General features: G+C 42.9%; 1 protein-coding gene and 1 long non-coding RNA gene across 2 annotated transcripts in view; one reads left to right on the plus strand and one right to left on the minus strand.

The window, feature by feature from the left end:
• The window catches only part of lpgat1 (lysophosphatidylglycerol acyltransferase 1), a 69,586-nt gene that overhangs the window by 33,252 nt on the left and 17,615 nt on the right, over nucleotides 1-18,719 (plus strand). The window contains exons 4-5 of the mRNA XM_035794557.2: nucleotides 9,683-9,778; nucleotides 14,679-14,964. Of these exons, the coding sequence (XP_035650450.1) occupies nucleotides 9,683-9,778; nucleotides 14,679-14,964 (382 nt within the window). The remainder of the gene's footprint in view (nucleotides 1-9,682; nucleotides 9,779-14,678; nucleotides 14,965-18,719) is intronic.
• LOC127909471 (uncharacterized) lies at nucleotides 11,781-15,698 on the minus strand. Its single transcript, XR_008071341.1, has 2 exons — nucleotides 15,524-15,698; nucleotides 11,781-13,623 (listed from the first exon to the last, which is right to left on the minus strand). It is a non-coding gene; the product is annotated as an uncharacterized LOC127909471 (long non-coding RNA).

Below are 18,719 nucleotides of genomic sequence, written 5' to 3' on the forward strand. Positions count from 1 at the left end.
GTGGCCACACCTCTCCAAAGTGTGCATAGTTCCTAAGCAATTTCAATGCAATTTTATGGCTCAATTTAGGGCTGGGCCTGTGCAATATTTAATTAATTAAATTAATTATTGTTTGGGGTGTGATCTTCAGAATGCCTGTATTGCACAAATCCATTTAATTTTTTTTACATTTTATTAGCATTTTATGTCCGCTTGCTCTCGTGTTTATGGTGTCGGATCCTTCTGCGATGTGTTCAATGACTGTAGACTGTGTGCATCTTAATATTTACACACACCAAGCCCCTCCCACTGCTACTCACAGCAGTAAGGAAGAGATTATTTCTTCAGCTCTCTATTTGCATTTCAGTTTTGATCCAACAGAATTGTTCATATGGACACTGAAACGCATTGAGACATTATTTTACTGTAATAGAGAAGTTAACTTTTCTAACAATACAATTTTTATGTCTCAACTCCTCACATTGAGAACAGAACAGACACTACTAAAATGGCAGTATCAATTCACATTGATTCTGGAAAATGTATGCTCAGTTTGTCACGGTACCGCTAGCAGCATTTTAGCCAAAAATACTATTATACTAGCTGTATTTTTATAAATGTGCAATAAGAATAAAACACAAATTTATATGTGGAATTGGCAACTCATTCTGAGAAATAAGATAGGTCACTTGATTTCAACACGTGGACAGGCTAGCATGCTGTTCAAACAGTTGGAGATGGACAGAAGGGTGTGTTCATAACAATTCAACTGTTCTCCTTGTTAGCTAGCAAATAGGTCGCACTTGGCAAAACATAAAATACAAATATTAGCTGGCTACTCACTAGCATGTGGGCTTATGCTTAAGAGATTGTTTATGAGACCTGTTAGTTTTCTGTAATGCCTTCTACAAGAAATGAGTTTGATCAATGTGCATTATGCATCGTTCTGTTAAAACTTGTAACAAAAAGGGCATTTTCAACCAGGGTTTCCGTTAGCCGACATTTGGCAATAATATTGCCTCTGGCTAATTGTCCAGGAGATGAATAAATCCCATAGCAAAATAATGCTTTTTAGCAAAAAAAAATATTTATGGAAATACCAGCCGCAGTAAATGTATTTGACTGGTCTTATCGATCTATAGCCCTCAAACTCAACTCTGCACCTCGAAGCCAATTTCACAGCTTTTTTCATTGTTCCCCTCTAATCAGGGACAATTAATTATCAGATAGAACACAAAACCCGCAGGCTCAGGACCTGATAGAGTAAAAGCTGATTTATGCTTGATCCAATAATGTGGTCCGGAGGCTCCATGTGGAGCGTGTGAAGTAAATGCGTGGACTCGAGGCTTGCAGAGGAATAATTGAGCTCCATACAGCGACGCCATACGCCTCCCAAATTTTGTAACAATGTGGAGTGCTCCGTAGAGCTGCGCATTGAAATGATTGGTTAACGGTAGGTGGTATAAAGGTGTATAAACACAAACTCACTTCACTCAAGCTTTGTTTACAAACTGTACGATTGCTCAAGCGGAATGTGGCAGAACCATACTGGTAACTAATCCCTTTTCACCTGTGTTACTGTTAGCGAGCAGGCTACCAACTAGCACGGCAGAAAAGCCACACTGTTGTGACTGGATGCCATAGTGTTTAATTTAATGTTATACTATTATCTGAAGAATGAACACATCCGACAGCAGTGGCTACACTTTCATTTTGGATAACAGGCTGCACCAAAAAGTATGACCATGTCACGTGTGTGAAGTGAATATGTCGAGCGAAGTTGCACTATCAGTTGGGGAGAACATTTGATGGGTCTTGCCAGGAAGCTAATCCTGAAGACGGATGCTTTGCCATCATTGAAATGGATCTCGCAAGCGCTGACCATAATGTAAGTATCAGAGTTTTAGTCTGATGCTGTGGCTGTAACTGTGGCTGTTTTGACTTGTGAATGGTATATTTTTCTGTAACACACCAATGTTTTTTCTTCAACATCCAACATTTCAACATTTCTTCAACATACATCTTCAAGCCCTCTGAGAATTGCCAGCACACAGCTGACATGAAGGAATGTTGGCTGCAAAAGGAGCTGCGGCGTGTGTGGTATTTGTAATTTACCTCTGAAAATCATATTCTGACATTCCATTGTTTGTTTTTGTCTTACAGTTGATGTAGATTGGGGCTAATCATTTCCATCACCTTTTTGTCTTTCCACTATCATCAAGCTGTAATGATAGACATTTTAGAAAATTCAACATCTACTGACTGCACAGCTTCCCAGACAACCACCACAGCAGGAATGCTGTGATACATAATCAGCTTTCACAAGGAAAAGAAGGGATATGCTGTGAAGAGACCCAACATATTGTAAGGGATAGTTATTCATTTCAAGTCAATTGAGCATTTCAGGCGCACACACACATTCAAAATGCAAACATTGAAAACTTTTACAAAAAAATAGCATCATAACCTACAACAGTAAATACAATAAAATTCACTACCCATTTAACAAACATTTCTATTTTCAAAAACATTACAGGCTACGTAAAATGGCATATATACGTAGACAGGCTCCTGGATGTCCTCTTCAATGAGGTCACCCTTGATCCAGCTCTGTATGTGGGGGAGCTGTGTGAGCTATCCATCCCAGGACCCCTGTATACCCAATGTGAGAGGCCTGACTAGGAGGCCATATCTGGATTTGTCTCGCGCTACAATCTTGAGTGTGACTGAGCCTCCCCTCCTCTCCCGCTCTCCTCCCCATCAATCTCTGTAGTTGGTTGCATTTCCTAAACCCTAAGTAATTAATTTTACATGATATGTCACATTTTTGTTAAAAAAAACATTTTTTAAATCAAGCATTCGGATTGGAGATGAGTGTTAAATTGTGCGAATCAATGGGGTCCTGCACACTGTAGGGTGGCCGGGTGCCTATATTAGGCTTATGGCTTTAATAATTTATGTCAAATGTCTCACCATTGTTTCTCACCTTTATTTCTCATGAGTGTTCATGTTGATACATCTCTTGGCTATATTGGCCTATTGTAAATTATCAATTAGATGTCTGATAAATACAACTCTTGTCATTAATAATGATAATGCAGAGGCACCAATAAATTGTCCAGTACACTTATTGTATACTCCTTGTCAGGCCTATACAGAGAGAACAGTCGCTAAGTGCGTTGTTGGAGCTGATCAGATCGAAAGTAAGGGAGCTTTGCTCTCGGTTCAGCTTTTGCCATTCAAATCTTTCCTTAACCCCCTAGAGTCGATGTCAGCGCCGCCAAGGACATCTAATTAGCATAACAAAACAATTGCCATAAGTTCGTCAGTATAGGCTAGAGATGTTTTTTGTTGTTGTTGCATGGGCTGTGTCTCACTCCACTGCATCCGCAAATGTCGCCCTTCCCCATCTGCGGTGAATGGTTGCAGAGCTCGAGCGGTGTTTGTCAGACAGACCATGAGACTGTCTGTAGCATCCGAACCGACAAACCCCTCCTTTAATAACCCCTCTATGAAAAGAGGAGACTCTCACAAACACAGAATAAATGTGAAAACATTTCTAACAACCTAAGTTAAAAACAGATACCTTATTTACCTAATTATTCAGACCCTTTGCTATGAGACTCTGCATTGAGCTCAAGTGCATCCTGTTTCGATTGCTTGTCCTTCATGTTTCTACAACATGATTGCAGTCCACCTGTGGTAAGTCTTAATTGATTGGACATGATTTGAAAAGTCACAAAAATGAGGTCCCTGTCTATATAAGGTCCCACACTTGACAGTGCATGTCAGAGCAAAAACCAAGCCATGAGGTCGAAGGAATTGTCCGTAGAGCTCCGAGACAGGATTGTGTCGAGGAACAGATCTGGGAAAGGGAACCAACAACTGTCTGCAGCATTGACAGTCACCAAGAACACAGTGGATTACCAAGACTCTTCCTAGAGCTGGCCGCCTGGCCAAACTGAGCAATCGGAGGAGAAAGGTCAGGGAGGTGACCAAGAACCCAATGGTCACTCTGGCAAAGTTCCTGTGGAGATTGGAGAACCTTCTAGAATGACAACCATTTCTGGAGCACTCCACCAATCAGGCCTTTATGGTAGAGTGGCCAGACGGAAGCAACTCCTCACTACAAGGCACATGACAGCCCACTTGGAGTTTGCCTAAAGGCACCTTAAGGACTCTCAGACCATGATAAACAAGATTCTCTGGTCTGATGAAACCAAGATTGAAATATTTGGCCTGAATGCCAAGTGTCACGCCTGGAATAAATCTGGCACCATCCCTACAGTGAAGCATGGTTGCTGATGTTTTTCAGCAGCAGGGACTGGGAGACTAGTCAGGATAGAGGGAAAGATGAATGGAGCAAAGTACAGAGATCCTTGATGAAAACCTGCTAGAGTGCACTCAGGACCTCAGACTGGGTTGAAGATTCACCTTCCAACAGAACAACAACCCAAAGCACACAATCAAGACAATGCAGGAGTGGCTTCGGGAAAAATCTCGAAGTCCTTCCGTGGCCCAGCCAGAGCCCGGACTTGAACCCGATCGAACATCTCTGGAGAGACCTGAAAATAGCCGTGCAGCAACGCTCCCCATCCAACCTGACAGAGCTTGAGAGGATCTGCAGAGAATAATTTGAGAAACCCCACAATACAGGTGTGCCATGCTTGTAGAGTCATACCCAAGAAGCCTCAAGGCTCTAATCACTGCCTAAGGTGCTTCAAGAAAGTACTGAGTAAAGGGTCTGAATGCTTATGTAAATGTTATATTACTTTTTTTTTTTATGCATATAACCTGTTTTGCTTTGTCATTATGGGGTATTGTGTGTAGATTGATGAGGGGAGAAAAAACTATTTCATTTTTAGAATAAGGCTGTAACGTAACAATGTGGAAAAAGTCAAGGGGTCTGAATACTTTCCGAATGCACTGTATATGGAGATAGTTTAGTCCCTAAAATAAAGGGTTAAATACTTGATCTTTCTTATCTCTCAGATTTAGGACAGACACAGTTCGAACCTTTGATATTTTTTTTTGTACGAACTGTTTATCCATGTTTGAAGCAAACGTTTCCATGGACTATTAGCTGTAAGGACAAATTATGTATTTCACCCAAAAAATGTTAATACCTTAAGGGGTCCTACAATATCTAAATACTCCATGGTATGACCACAATTCCATATGTTAGCTTAGTAGGAACCCCCGCCATTAAATTGATTTCAAAATACTGACGACGGATCGGTTCAGAGATATTACAACATATGGCTTCTAATATTGAGGCAGCTTATTCTAACGCTTACCCTATAAAAATGCATTATCCCTGATTTGGCACACCATTAGGCGACAAATTACAGACTAGCCTACAAGTATCAAAATAGAGCTCATTTGATTGAACATTAAATATATTTCAATATGATTGAAATAGGCCTATAGCTTGCTGTTTATTTTAATGCAGTCATTTAGTTTTTTTATTTTAAGCATCTTTTTATACTTGTTTTTATCAATTACAAATACATTGGCAACTTTTGTATTTGTAGTCCACTGTTCTGACATTGCAGTCACAGCGAGACGGATTAACCATGTGATTCTATGTTATGGCAGAGATCTTTGTATTAAGTGATGAGGGAGGGCAAAAAAGCATCTAACGACGCACTTCGCAGTTCTACGAGTGGTCTGAAGCAGACCTTAGATTACGAGCGTTTTCAAAAGCAACGTTAAAGGTGTAATGTGCAGAAATCACTCAGCTATTTCCTGGTTGCTAAAATCCTACTAGTTTGCATTGTGTAGAGATTCATTGTATCATCAATAACCCAAAATATAGTATTTTAAGCTGTTTGAAGCTGGTGTACAAAACTAAGGGTAAAAAATGCAAAAACAGAGCTTAAGCACATGAAGCATAGAAATATCGCACATAGAACAGATCTACCGCTTCTTGCTTTCGACGCGTAACAGATCTATAACTCACATTTCTATGTGATTTTGGTCAGGTCTCCCAAAAAGTTACATTGCAACTTTAATAACGATGGTTTTGGGGAACAGCTCCAAGATGTAATAATGCTCCTACCATTTAATAATGCTCCTACCAAGGTTCTAACGAGGAACTTACACTTAACCTCTTGAAACTAGGGGGCACTATTTTTATTTTTGGAAAAATAACGTTCCAAAGTAAACTGCCTATTTCTCAAGACCAGATGCTAGAATATGCATATAATTGACAGCTTAGGATAGAAAACACTATAAAGTTTCCAAAACTGTCAAAATATTGTCTGTGAGTATAACAGAACTGATATTGCAAGCGAAACCCTGAGGAAAATCCAATCAGGAAATGCCTCTTATTTTTAAACCGTTGTGTTCCTATGCACCCCTATTGGCCATTGAAAGGGATATCAACGAGATTCCCTTTTCTACATATTCCCTAGGGTGTCTACAGCATTTTGATGTAGTTTCGCGCCTTTATGTTGAAGAATAAGCGTAAACGACTACATTGCGTAAGTGGCCAGCTGAGGGCTCTCGGACAGAGGTAGTCATTTTTCCTCTCGCTCCTACTGAAAAGCCAATTGTCCCGGTTGATATATTATCGAATAGATATTTGAAAAACACCTTGAGGATTGATTATTTAAAAAATGTTTGCCATGTTTCTGTCGATATTATGGATATAATTTGGAATTTTGTTTGCCGTTGTTGTGACCTCTCTTTCCGGTGAATTTCTCAACATAACGTGACCAACAAACGGAGATATTTTGGGTATAAAAAATAATATTTATGGAACAAAAGGAACATTTGCTGTCTAACTGGGAGTCTCGTGAGTGAAAACATCCAAAGATCATCAAAGGTAAACGATTCATTTGATTGCTTTTCTGATTTTCGTGACCAAGCTTCCTGCTGCAAGCTGGACATAATGCTATGCTAGGCTATCGATAAACTTACACAAATGCTTGTCTTGCTTTGGCTGTAAAGCATAATTTCTAAATCTGAGATGACAGTGTGATTAACAAAAGGCTGAACTGTGTTTCACTATATTGCACTTGTGATTTCATGAATATGAATATTTTCTAGTAATATTTTTTTGAGGCTATGCTAATGACAATTCTCCCGGATCCGGGATGGGTAGTTCCAATTAAGATGCTTTTGGGAAACCGGACCCAGGTCATCAACAACATGTTGCCCATTGCTTACCTTGTCACCTGGAAACGACCACAAAGGTGTTTCAAAGAGCTGTTAGTCAAGACGAGTTCATGAATATACGCTCACCGCCTGTTCTTTTATGCTTCCTGGTACTTAGAGATTCGGAGAAATTCTGAGCATTTTAATTACATAAAAATATTTCGAATTATGGTTTGGTCATTCAAAGGCAATTTTTACTTGGGAAATAGGATGACTGTGTGGGAACTTTATTTTATTTTTTTTATTTTTTATTTTTGCATTTTCCAATTAAGAACATTCAAAACAAAAGTGAAAAGATATTAGACAACGATAGGACAAAGTAACAGACGGACGTAACAAAAATAAATTATAATTATAATTATATAAACAAACATACAATAATAAAAAATTTAAAATATATTTTTTTTAAATAAATAAATAACGAGACATTGGATCACCTGCCGTAGGCTACATAATATACATTACGTGTGAAACATTATGTGAGGATTATATATAGATTCAATCAATGAGATGTGGGGGGAGATTCTCCATATAGTCAATAAAAGGTTGCCAAATTCTGTAAAATGTCTTTAACTTATTCCTCAAGCAGTAAGTGATTTTCTCCAAAGGGATACAACAATTAACTTCCGAAAGCCACATTGCAACTGGCAGGGAGGAATCCAATTTCCATTTCAAGGCAATACATTTCTTGGCAATCGCTAGCAATATTTCTGTTAGCTTTATAGTATGGCTTTGCCTAAGATTGGTGTTAGTAAGGTTACCCAGTAGACAGACCTCCGGGTCTAAAGGGAATGCAACCCCGTGAATTGAGGATATGGTATCGCATACCCCCTGCCAGAAACCGTGTAGTTTTGAACACTGCCAAGTGGAATGGAGGAATGTTCCTTCATCTGAGCCACATCTAATACATAGGGAGGAGATATCTGGGTTGAACCTGTGCAGTCTAGATGGGGTGATATAGAGCTGATGGAGGAAATTAAACTGGATCAGTCTGTATCTGGAGTTCAATGTGGATGTAACCCCATCCCCTGCATAGGTCACTCCATAGATCCTCATCAAGATCAATACCCAGATCTCTCTCCCATCTAAGTCGGGCTTTATCTAGCCCAGGCAGTGTTAGTCCTGACATAAGAGCATTGTAAACACGGGAAATGGTCTTGGACAGTGGTTGGTCTGCGTGGCAGAGTTGTTCAATAGGTGACATCTAAGGTAGGTTCCATTGTCCCTTGAGAGTCACCCTAATAAAGTTTTGTAGTTGTAGGTAGCTAAAGAAGTCGTGTGGGAACTTTTTAAAGATTAATTGTCATCTAAATGTGATTTCTGTCATTCTGAGCACCATGGGTGGATGCCCTAATAAGGTTACACAGCCAATGTAAATGGGTCTGCTAAATTTCTCAACAAAATGTAGTCAAATATCTGGCACCACATTTTCCTAACGCACACACACAGGGTCATCCGCACATTCACTCACACACACACACACACATCTACATGTTGACTGATATTGTACTCTGGCTAGCCAGCAAGTATCTGATTCTCAGCCTCCCTCCAGTTTAACCTGAAAAGATTGGCACGTCTTGTGATGGGATGCGAGAACCCAGTCCCTCAGCCAATGGATCTGTCCCAAACTCACTGACGGCGTCCTAAATAGCACCTTGTCCCCTATATAGTGCACTACTTCTGACCAGAGCCCTATGGGATTCCCTATGGGCCCAGGTCAAAAGTAGTGTGCTATAAAGGGAACCTTTATCTCAGACTGGCCAATAAAAATAAAATATTAAGATGGGAAAAGGAACACAGACACAGGAACTCTGCCGAGAAGGCCAGCATCTTGGAGTCGCCTCTCCATTGGATGACGTTGAGACTGATGTTTTGCGGGTACTATTTAATGAAGCTGCCAGTTGAGGACTTGTGAGGCGTCTGTTTCTCAAACTAGACACTCGTATGTACTTGTCTTCTTGCTCAGTTGTGCACTGGGTCCTCCCACTCTTTCTATTCTGGGGCCTCCCACTCATTTCTCAGAACAAGAATAGACTGACGAGCTTCAGAAGAAAGGTCTTTGTTTCTGGCCTTTTTGAGCCTGTAAACGAACCCACAAATGCTGATGCTCCAGATACCTTACACGCAGCCCACTGCCATCATATGGATGAGCACTTGGTTTGGGGAATGAAGAGGGGGTGAATTGTGGCAGTTTTGAGGGTTAGGGTTTTTCTGGAAGAGGTGGAGAGCGGGGCCTGTTTTAATTTGTGGTGCACCCAACATGATGACATGATCCACCTCATCACATGCTTCCTCAGCCCAGTTATCCTCTTAGTGCTGAAAGAAGTTAGTGACCAAAATGGCAGAATGGGCCAAAGCTGATCAGCAGGGTTACGTAGACTGTCTTCATACCTATGACTATATAGATTGTGTTTTTGTGTGTGTGCGCACAGATGCATCTTTGGCTACGTAGAATATTTGTGTGTGTTTGTTTGTGTGTGTGTGTCCAGACCTATGGCTATAGAGTGTGTGTGACCACAGTCTGTTCCATTCTGTCCTTTAGGTGGTGAGGAAGATGATGTGGTTGATGGACCATGTGTTCAAGTACACTAACTTCGGCCTGGTGTCTCTAATCCATGGGGACTTCTTCATCAGACAGGTGAGACAGACAGACTCTCAGAGACCTCGATCCATCTGGCTGGCTTTTGCTCAGCTGATGACTACCTAACTGCTCTTGTAATCAGATATCGTTTTATGTGGTCTGGCTGATCTAGCGGAAGGTTAATGCCGCAGCGTCCGGCACACACATCTACAGTGTCGGCATAGGTTTGAATCTGGCCTTCTGCGCTCTGGCAACCTCTATCCATCTTTCCACACTGTCATCGTCTCTATCTATTTTTTTAAAAATCAGAAAATGCCTAAAAATGTGTTTTACCTTTTCACCAATGTTTGTATTTGTCCTTTTACCTACCACACACACTTTACCTACTTTATTACCTACCACACACACTTTACCTACTTTATTACCTACCACACACACTTTACCTACTTTATTACCTACCACACACACTTTACCTACTTTATTACCTACCACAAACACTTTATTACCTACCACACACACTTTATTACCTACCACATACACTTTATTACCTACCACATACACTTTATTACCTACCACATACACTTTATGACCTACCACACACACTTTACCTACTTTATGACCTACCACACACACTTTACCTACTTTATGACCTACCACACACACACTTTACCTACTTTATGACCTACCACACACACACTTTACCTACTTTATGACCTACCACACACACTTGACCTACTTTATGACCTACCACACACACTTTACCTACTTTATGACCTACCACACACACTTGACCTACTTTATGACCTACCACACACACTTTACCTACTTTATGACCTACCACACACACTTTACCTACTTTATGACCTACCACACACACTTTGACCTACCACATACACTTTATGACCTACCACACACACATACACTTTATGACCTACCGCATACACTTTATGACCTACCACATACACTTTATGACCTACCACATACACTTTATGACCTACCACACACACATACACTTTATGACCTACCACATAAAATTTGTGACCTACCACACACACATACACTTTATTACCTACCACACACACATACACTTTATGACCTACCACACACACATACACATTATGACCTACCACATACACTTTATTACCTACCACACACACATACACTTTATTACCTACCACACACACTTTACCTACTTTATTACCTACCACACACACACACTCATTACCCATGCACTCCAACTGAGCAGTATATCAGCGCAGCAGGAAGGAAACTGCTTCAGCCTCCTCTTCTAACAGGGAACAGCCAGGCAGGAAACGGCTACAGCCTCCACCTCCTAACAGGGAACAGCCAGGCAGGAAACGGCTACAGCCTCCACCTCCTAACAGGGAACAGCCAGGCAGGAAACGGCTACAGCTTCCACCTCCTAACAGGGAACAGCCAGACAGGCCCAGTGGACAGTAGAGCAGTGTTATGGTACTGTACAGTAGTTTAGCCCCCTGTCCTGGAGTGACCCAGCCTGCAGTGTGGGAGCAGCTGGAAGACAAAAGAACAGAGAGCAGTGTTCTGCCTGGGGGACGAACCGACAGACGGAGAGAGAAGACAGAGGCAAGCAGACAGATGGACGGGGCCAGACGGACAGTGGCGATGGGGGGGTGGATAGTTACATATCGCAATATTATTTTGGATGATGTATCGATACTTTGACTCCCAAGTATTGAGTTGTAAAAATAATCATAAAGTAAATGCGCCAAAACTCTGATATTTTCAACCTTTAGCTTCTCTATATTATTTTTAAATAAAGCCAGCATGTTTACAGCACTTATTTCCATGACTGACCAAAACTAATTATATCATGTTATCTCTTGTCTCTCTGCAGCAGACATATAGTGAGCAATATGTTTGGAACATTAAATCGCAGTATTGAATCTCAGTACATGTAGAAATGTGAGAATCGCTATATACGGCACCTAAGTATTGTGATTGTATCATGAGGTCCTCTGGCCTTCCTGTCACGTGGCTCGCATTCTTCCCTCCAAATACCTCACACAGTGAACATCTGCACTGTTGGCACCACGCTCTTTACTTAGGCTGGACTGACCGGACTGGCATGCATCGCACGCATACAAGCTTTAAAATTACAAATTGCACAACATACATAACACAACAGTAGACAGTGTGATGCAGAGCCATATATTTACATCTTATGAAAATATATGGATCTGGTATGATGTATTACTACATACTATGCTCTTTACCTGGACTGCGCCACATGGCACTCACACTAGCATGAATGCTGACACACACAACCTGGCAGCCAAGGTTCTAGAATGATGTTACTGCATATTGTACCAAGTATCGGGAGCTCTACTTGGACTCACTTACATTCTCTCATACAAATATGAAGGCAAATGCCGACACATGCAAACTAGAAAAGGTAATTGTCCTGAAGGAAAAATTGTGTGCTTGCTTCAGCTGTCCAAAAGTATTTTTAAGGTTGTGTATGAAGTTTTGGGGTTTAGATTATTACGGGTTGAGAAATTGAGTCGAACATGAAGGCACATGCCGACACTACAAAAGCCATAGCGTACATAACTTGACCAACATGTATAACTCTATTGTATAACATACCATATGTACTAATCACACAAATACAGAAACCCAATACTGGCACATGAATCCAGCCTCAGTGTGTTGATGCCTGTTAAACTGCTTCTGAACCTGGCCTAACTGGCAATCAATCCAAAAACCCTGCCAGTTTTATCTCTACTGCTAATGGAACCACAGCTCATATGAACCTTGCTGTCCATTTATTTCAATGTAGCTTGGCTGAGTGTTACACTGATAGTGTAGTGTACCCTCTAAACTGGGTTGTGACTAGTTCGTTAGGCACCAAACAGAATAAAATATTTGAAACACCCAGGGACTACCTGGACTTGTCCAATAAGATTTTAGTTTTCTGCTGTAATACGTCTTGAAATGTTTTCCCTCTGTGTACAGTCATGGCCAAACGTTTTGAATTACATAAATATTAATTTTCACAAAGTTTGCTGCCTCAGTTTGTATGATAGCAATTTGCATATACTCCAGAATGTTATGAGTGATCAGATGAATTGCAATTAATTGCAATGTCCCTCTTTGCCATGCAAATTAACTGAATCCCCAAAACACATTTCCACTGCATTTCAGTCCTGCCACAAAAGGACCAGCTGACATGTCAGTGATTCTCTCGTTAACACATGTGTGAGTGTTGAGGACAAGGCTGGAGATCACTCTGTCAAATCAAATCAAATGTATTTATAAAGCCCTTCTTACATCAGCTGATGTCACAGAGTGCTGTACAGAAACCCAGCCTAAAACCCCAAACCACAAGCAATGCAGGCGTAGAAGCCCAGTGGGTAGGAAAAACTCCCTAGAAAGGCCAGAACCTAGGAAGAAACGTAGAGAGGAACCAGGCTATGAGGGGTGGCCAGTCCTCTTCTGGCTGTACTGGGTAGAGAGGAACCAGGCTTTGAGGGGTGGCCAGTCCTCTTCTGGCTGTGCCGGGTGGAGATTATAATGGAACATGGCCAAGATGTTAAAATGTTCATAAATGACCAGCAGGGTCAAATAATAATAATCACAGTGGTTGTCGAGGGTGCAACAGGTCAGCACCTCAGGAGTAAATGTCAGTTGTTTTGTCATAGCCGATCATTCAAAGTATCTCTACCGCTCCTGCTGTCTCCAGAGAGTTGAACACAGCAGGTCTGGGACAGGTAGCACGTCCGGTGAACAGGTCATGGTTCCATAGCCGCAGGCAGAACAGTTGAAACTGGAGCAGCAGCACAGCCAGGTGGACTGGGGACAGCAAGGAGTCATCATGCCAGGTAGTCAGTCCCGAGGCATGGTCCTATGGCTCAGGTCCTCTGAGAGAGAAAGAAAGAATTAGACAGAGCTTACTTAAATTCACACAGGACACCGGATAAGACAGGAGAAATGCTCCAGATATAACAGACTGACCCTAGCCCCCCGACACAAACTAATGCAGCATAAATACTAGAGGCTGAGACAGGAGGGGTCGGGAGACACTGTGGCCCCATCTGACGATACTCTCGGACAGGGCCAAACAGGCAGGATATAACCCCACCCACTTTGCCAAAGCACAGCCCCACACCACTAGAGGGATATCTTCAACCACCAACTTACCATCCTGAGACGAGGCCGAGTATAGCCCACAAAGATCTCTGCCACGGCACAACCCAAGGGGGGGTGCAATTTTGCATAAGAACACAGCCATGAATAAAGAATGGTACCAACACATCCTCTGAGAGCAACTTCTCCAAACCATCCAGGAACAGTTTGGTGACAAACAATGCCTTTTCCAGCATGATGGATCACCTTGCCATAAAGCAAAAGTGATAACTAAGTGGCTGGGGGAACAAAACATCAATATTTTGGGTCCATGGCCAGGAAACTCCTCAGACCTTAATCCCAAACAAACAAATTCTGACAAACTCCAAGCATTGATTAAGCAAGAATGGGCTGCCATCAGTCAGGATCTGGCCCAGAAGTTAATTGACAGCATGCCAGGGCGGATTGCAGAGGTCTTGAAAATGAAGGGTCAACACTGCAAATATTGACTCTGCATCAACTTAATGTAATTGTCAATAAAAGCCTTTGACACTTATGAAATGCTTGTAATTATACTTTAGTATTCCATAGTAACATCTGACCAAAATATCTAGACACTGAAGCAGCAAACTTTGTGGAAATTAATATTTGTGTCACTCTCAAAACCTTTGGCCATGACTGTACACCACCACAGTAATAAAGAATAAAACAAATTAAAGAGGAAGCTTTTTGCAAAATCATTTAGTGTGCGGACCCTTTACATTTTCTGCATATTTAAACTTTGTCCCTCGTGCAGACAGCCCTGATAGCGCCCTCATGACACCCCGTTCTGTGTTTGATTACCCTGCAGGGTAAAGCGTACCGGGACAAGCAGCTGATCTACCTAAAGGACCACCTGGACCGGTACTACCGCAGCCGCGACAGGAAGTGGATCGTGCTCTTCCCGGAGGGCGGCTTCCTGCGCAAGCGACGGGAAACCAGCCAGGCGTTTGCCAAGAAGAACTCACTACCGCCCCTGACGCACGTGACGCTGCCGCGACTAGGCGCCACCCAGGTGATCCTGAAGACCCTAGGACCGCAGCAGGAGAACGGCAGCCTGGGGAAGGAGGCTAGCACGATGCACCCCAGCCAGTCAGGTTGGTAACCAACACACACACACACACACAAAGGGCAGGGAGGGGGAGCTAATGGATCACACACACCATGTACATACATAAACTCTTTTACTATTGTCACTTCTCTCACACACACATTGAGACACACGTTAACACAGTCAAGAAAGAAGCTCCCTACACACACACGCGCGCGCTCTTCCGTTTCACCTTACCCTGCATCCAAATTCCTAGTCACCTGAGGTCTGAGAGGACTCTGACCCCCCCCGCCCTAATCCTGTCAGACTATCGAGGACGGGTACAGACAGAACCATCTGTTCACCTATTATAGTCATCTAGGATCAGGTCAGCCACCAGGGCTCACCAAGCAAAGGTCTCATGTGTTTGAAGCAGGGTTTGTGTCAATTGAAATTATTAAGCGATTATAATTTTAATATAAAAAGCTTCTCATTTTCAGTTTATTGAGAAGTCATTGAACATTGGTGCCCTTTTTTTCAATGATTGAATTGGAAGTTCAGTTGACGACCTGAATTAATTGACTTCCATTCAAATCGACCCTACCCTGGTTTAAAGGGTATTTTACCTGATTCCAGATAGTCACCGATTCCTGGAAAATATGTTGTCAGGACGCATCACCATCCGTTGAGACACACGTTAACACAGTCAAGGAAGAAGCTCCCGACACACACACACACACACGCTCTTCTTCTTGCTCTTTGACTCTCCCGGGCAGTTATCAACAATGCCTGTGCTTCCCAGAGTATAACACGCCTTCGTTCTATACTTTTCAAATGGGGGGGAAGGAGATTGTGGGTATTGAAGTAGTAATCAGACATGCGATTTTGGCATGAGACTCAACAATTTATCTTAAGCTTTTGATTCCATCCAAAAAAGTGGATTAATAAAAACACGTTTTGAGTAGGCCTAGTTTTCAAGTAAAATAACTCTTTCAAAATACCTCCCTGTGGCAAATCTTGTCACACTGTCAGTAAACTACACATCCAACTCTCAAAACTAATTTATTTCACTGGTAGACTCTTTGATAAATATTGACAGTTATTCTTTCAAACTACCATACTGTTCCTGTAAATATTGTCACTCTTCCTATACACAGAATGTGTGGTGCAGATCTTGATCAAATGGGAGTTTTGTATTGAGCTTGCTGCCTGTTGACGGAATACTCGCATCAAATCATCACTTCTCTGTTGTAGTGCCCTCTGAGAATACTGTTTTAAATGGGAGGGCGTGGGCTGGATGGATGGGGGTGGCGAAACACAGACAGTGTCACACATGAAGGAGCCAGAAATTGCAACTGAGGTTCCCTGGACCCCCAGCGACAGTTATCGGTAGATTAATTTCTCTTTCTGGGGACCAGGCCTAAATACACTGATTGTGTGGGAGGATATCTCCGCAATTAAGAAAATGCTCTGAAAATGACATGTTTATTTTACCCCTCCTCACCCAGGCTGCATACACCCATACACACAGGCGTGAGCACAAACACACATACACAGACAGGCGCACACAAACACAAGGCTTGGGCTGTATCCAGATTGTCATACCTTCATACCGACCTTGTGCCATACTGGGATATTCGGTAATACCGGCAGTGAACACAAGGGGCTGTTTTTAAACGCCACTGATACTCTGTAATCCGAAGGTTAGCGATGCTAACAAGTACATGTAAAATCCCATAGAGAACTCTAACTAAATGGAAGAAGCTAACCACTTAGCTAGATGGCTAACTAGCTACTAAATTAGCAAATCGAATGCACAACTGCATAGCATTTAGCACATTTTAGACAGTTAACTTAATAGTTAGATGATATCTAGCTGAGAAACATTTTGTTGTGAATTCCATACTGTAATTAGATCACCTGGTGTATTCTGCACAATAGTGAGTGACTCACAAGGCTCTGGTTTCTCGTCTTTGTGTGCTTGTAAACAAACACCACGTGTTCTCTCTTCACTAAACACATATAAGAACACACACATACATTTAATAGTGCCAGACATGCACACAAACATATAAAGTGGGCATTGCTGTTCCGATTTCAGTTTGTCCTTGATGTCCTTTGTTTAACTTTTTTGTGTGTTTTTGTTTTTGCATTGTTTGCTGTTTTCTTGTCTTTTCCTTTTTTCTCTTGGTTGTTGGTGCATTGGGGGGTTCTTGGGGGTGGGGAATGGAATTCATTTTATTTTTAATTTTTCTGGGGGAGGGGGACTGTGGGAGGGGTCTCGAATGGTTGAGGGACAGCTGTGGGGGCATCTTGGAGGGTTCGGGATTCACAAGATTGTGATCATGAAAAAGGAAACTATGACATATATTTCATATCACTATCATGCACACGCACCCTCACACATAAGGATAGCTCTGTTGCGGAGACTGATACATGTTTGATAGTGTCTTGATGCTGTATTGTTTGTCCTTCGTGTTCTAATACTTTTATGTTACCCCTTCCTTGTGTTTTTTTGTAATAAATCATTATAAAAAAGCAACAAAAAAACACCACGTGACTGGAGAGTGCCATAACCTTCATGATAGGTGAAATGAAGATGGTGCCGAGAGCCTCACTCTGCTGACTCACACAGGCAGATATTGGGCCACTTGGAGGAAATGGGATTTGATGTTAATGTATCGCCCACACAGCTCTCTGCTTCTTCCTCCTCCACCACCACCACGGCTGTGTATCAGCCACACAGCTCTCTGCATTCTCCACCACCTCCGCTGTGTATCAGCCACACAGCTCGCTGCCTTCTCCGCCACCTCCGCTGTGTATCAGCCACACAGCTCTCTGCCTTCTCCACCACCTCCGTTGTATATCAGCCACACAGCTTGCTGCCTTCTCCACCACCTCGGCTGTGTATCAGCCACACAGCACGCTGCCATCTCCTTCTCCACCACCACTGTGTATCAGCCACACAGCACGCTGCCATCTCCTTCTCCACCTCCGCTGTGTATCAGCCACACAGCTCTCTGCCTTCTCCACCACCTCCGTTGTATATCAGCCACACAGCTTGCTGCCTTCTCCACCACCTCGGCTGTGTATCAGCCACACAGCTTGCTGCCTTCTCCACCACCTCGGCTGTGTATCAGCCACACAGCACGCTGCCATCTCCTTCTCCACCACCACTGTGTATCAGCCACACAGCACGCTGCCGTCTCCTTCTCCACCACCACTGTGTATCAGCCACACAGCTCTCTGCCTTCTCCACCACCTCCATTGTATATCAGCCACACAGCTTGCTGCCTTCTCCACCACCTCGGCTGTGTATCAGCCACACAGCTCTCTGCCTTCTCCACCACCTCCATTGTATATCAGCCACACAGCTTGCTGCCTTCTCCACCACCTCGACTGTGTATCAGCCACACAGCTCGCTGCCATCTCCTTCTCCACCACCTCCGCTGTGTATCAGCCGCACAGCTCGCTGCCATCTCCTTCTCCACCACCTCCGCTGTGTATCAGCCACACAGCTCGCTGCCATCTCCTTCTCCTCCACCACTGTGTATCAGCCACACAGCTCGCTGCCAGCTCCTTCTCCACCACCTCCGCTGTGTATCAGCCACACAGCTCGCTGCCTTCTCCACCACCTCCGCTGTGTATCAGCCACACAGCTCGCTGCCATCTCCTTCTCCACCACCTCCGCTGTGTATCAGCCACACAGCTCGCTGCCAGCTCCTTCTCCTCTACCACCGCTGTGTATCAGCCACACAGCTCGCTGCCACCTCGCTTCTCCTCCACCGCTGTGTATCAGCTACACAGCTCTCTGCCTTCTCC

The sequence above is a fragment of the Oncorhynchus keta genome, chromosome 19 (genome assembly GCF_023373465.1).
Source record: "Oncorhynchus keta strain PuntledgeMale-10-30-2019 chromosome 19, Oket_V2, whole genome shotgun sequence".
NCBI lineage: Eukaryota > Metazoa > Chordata > Actinopteri > Salmoniformes > Salmonidae > Oncorhynchus > Oncorhynchus keta.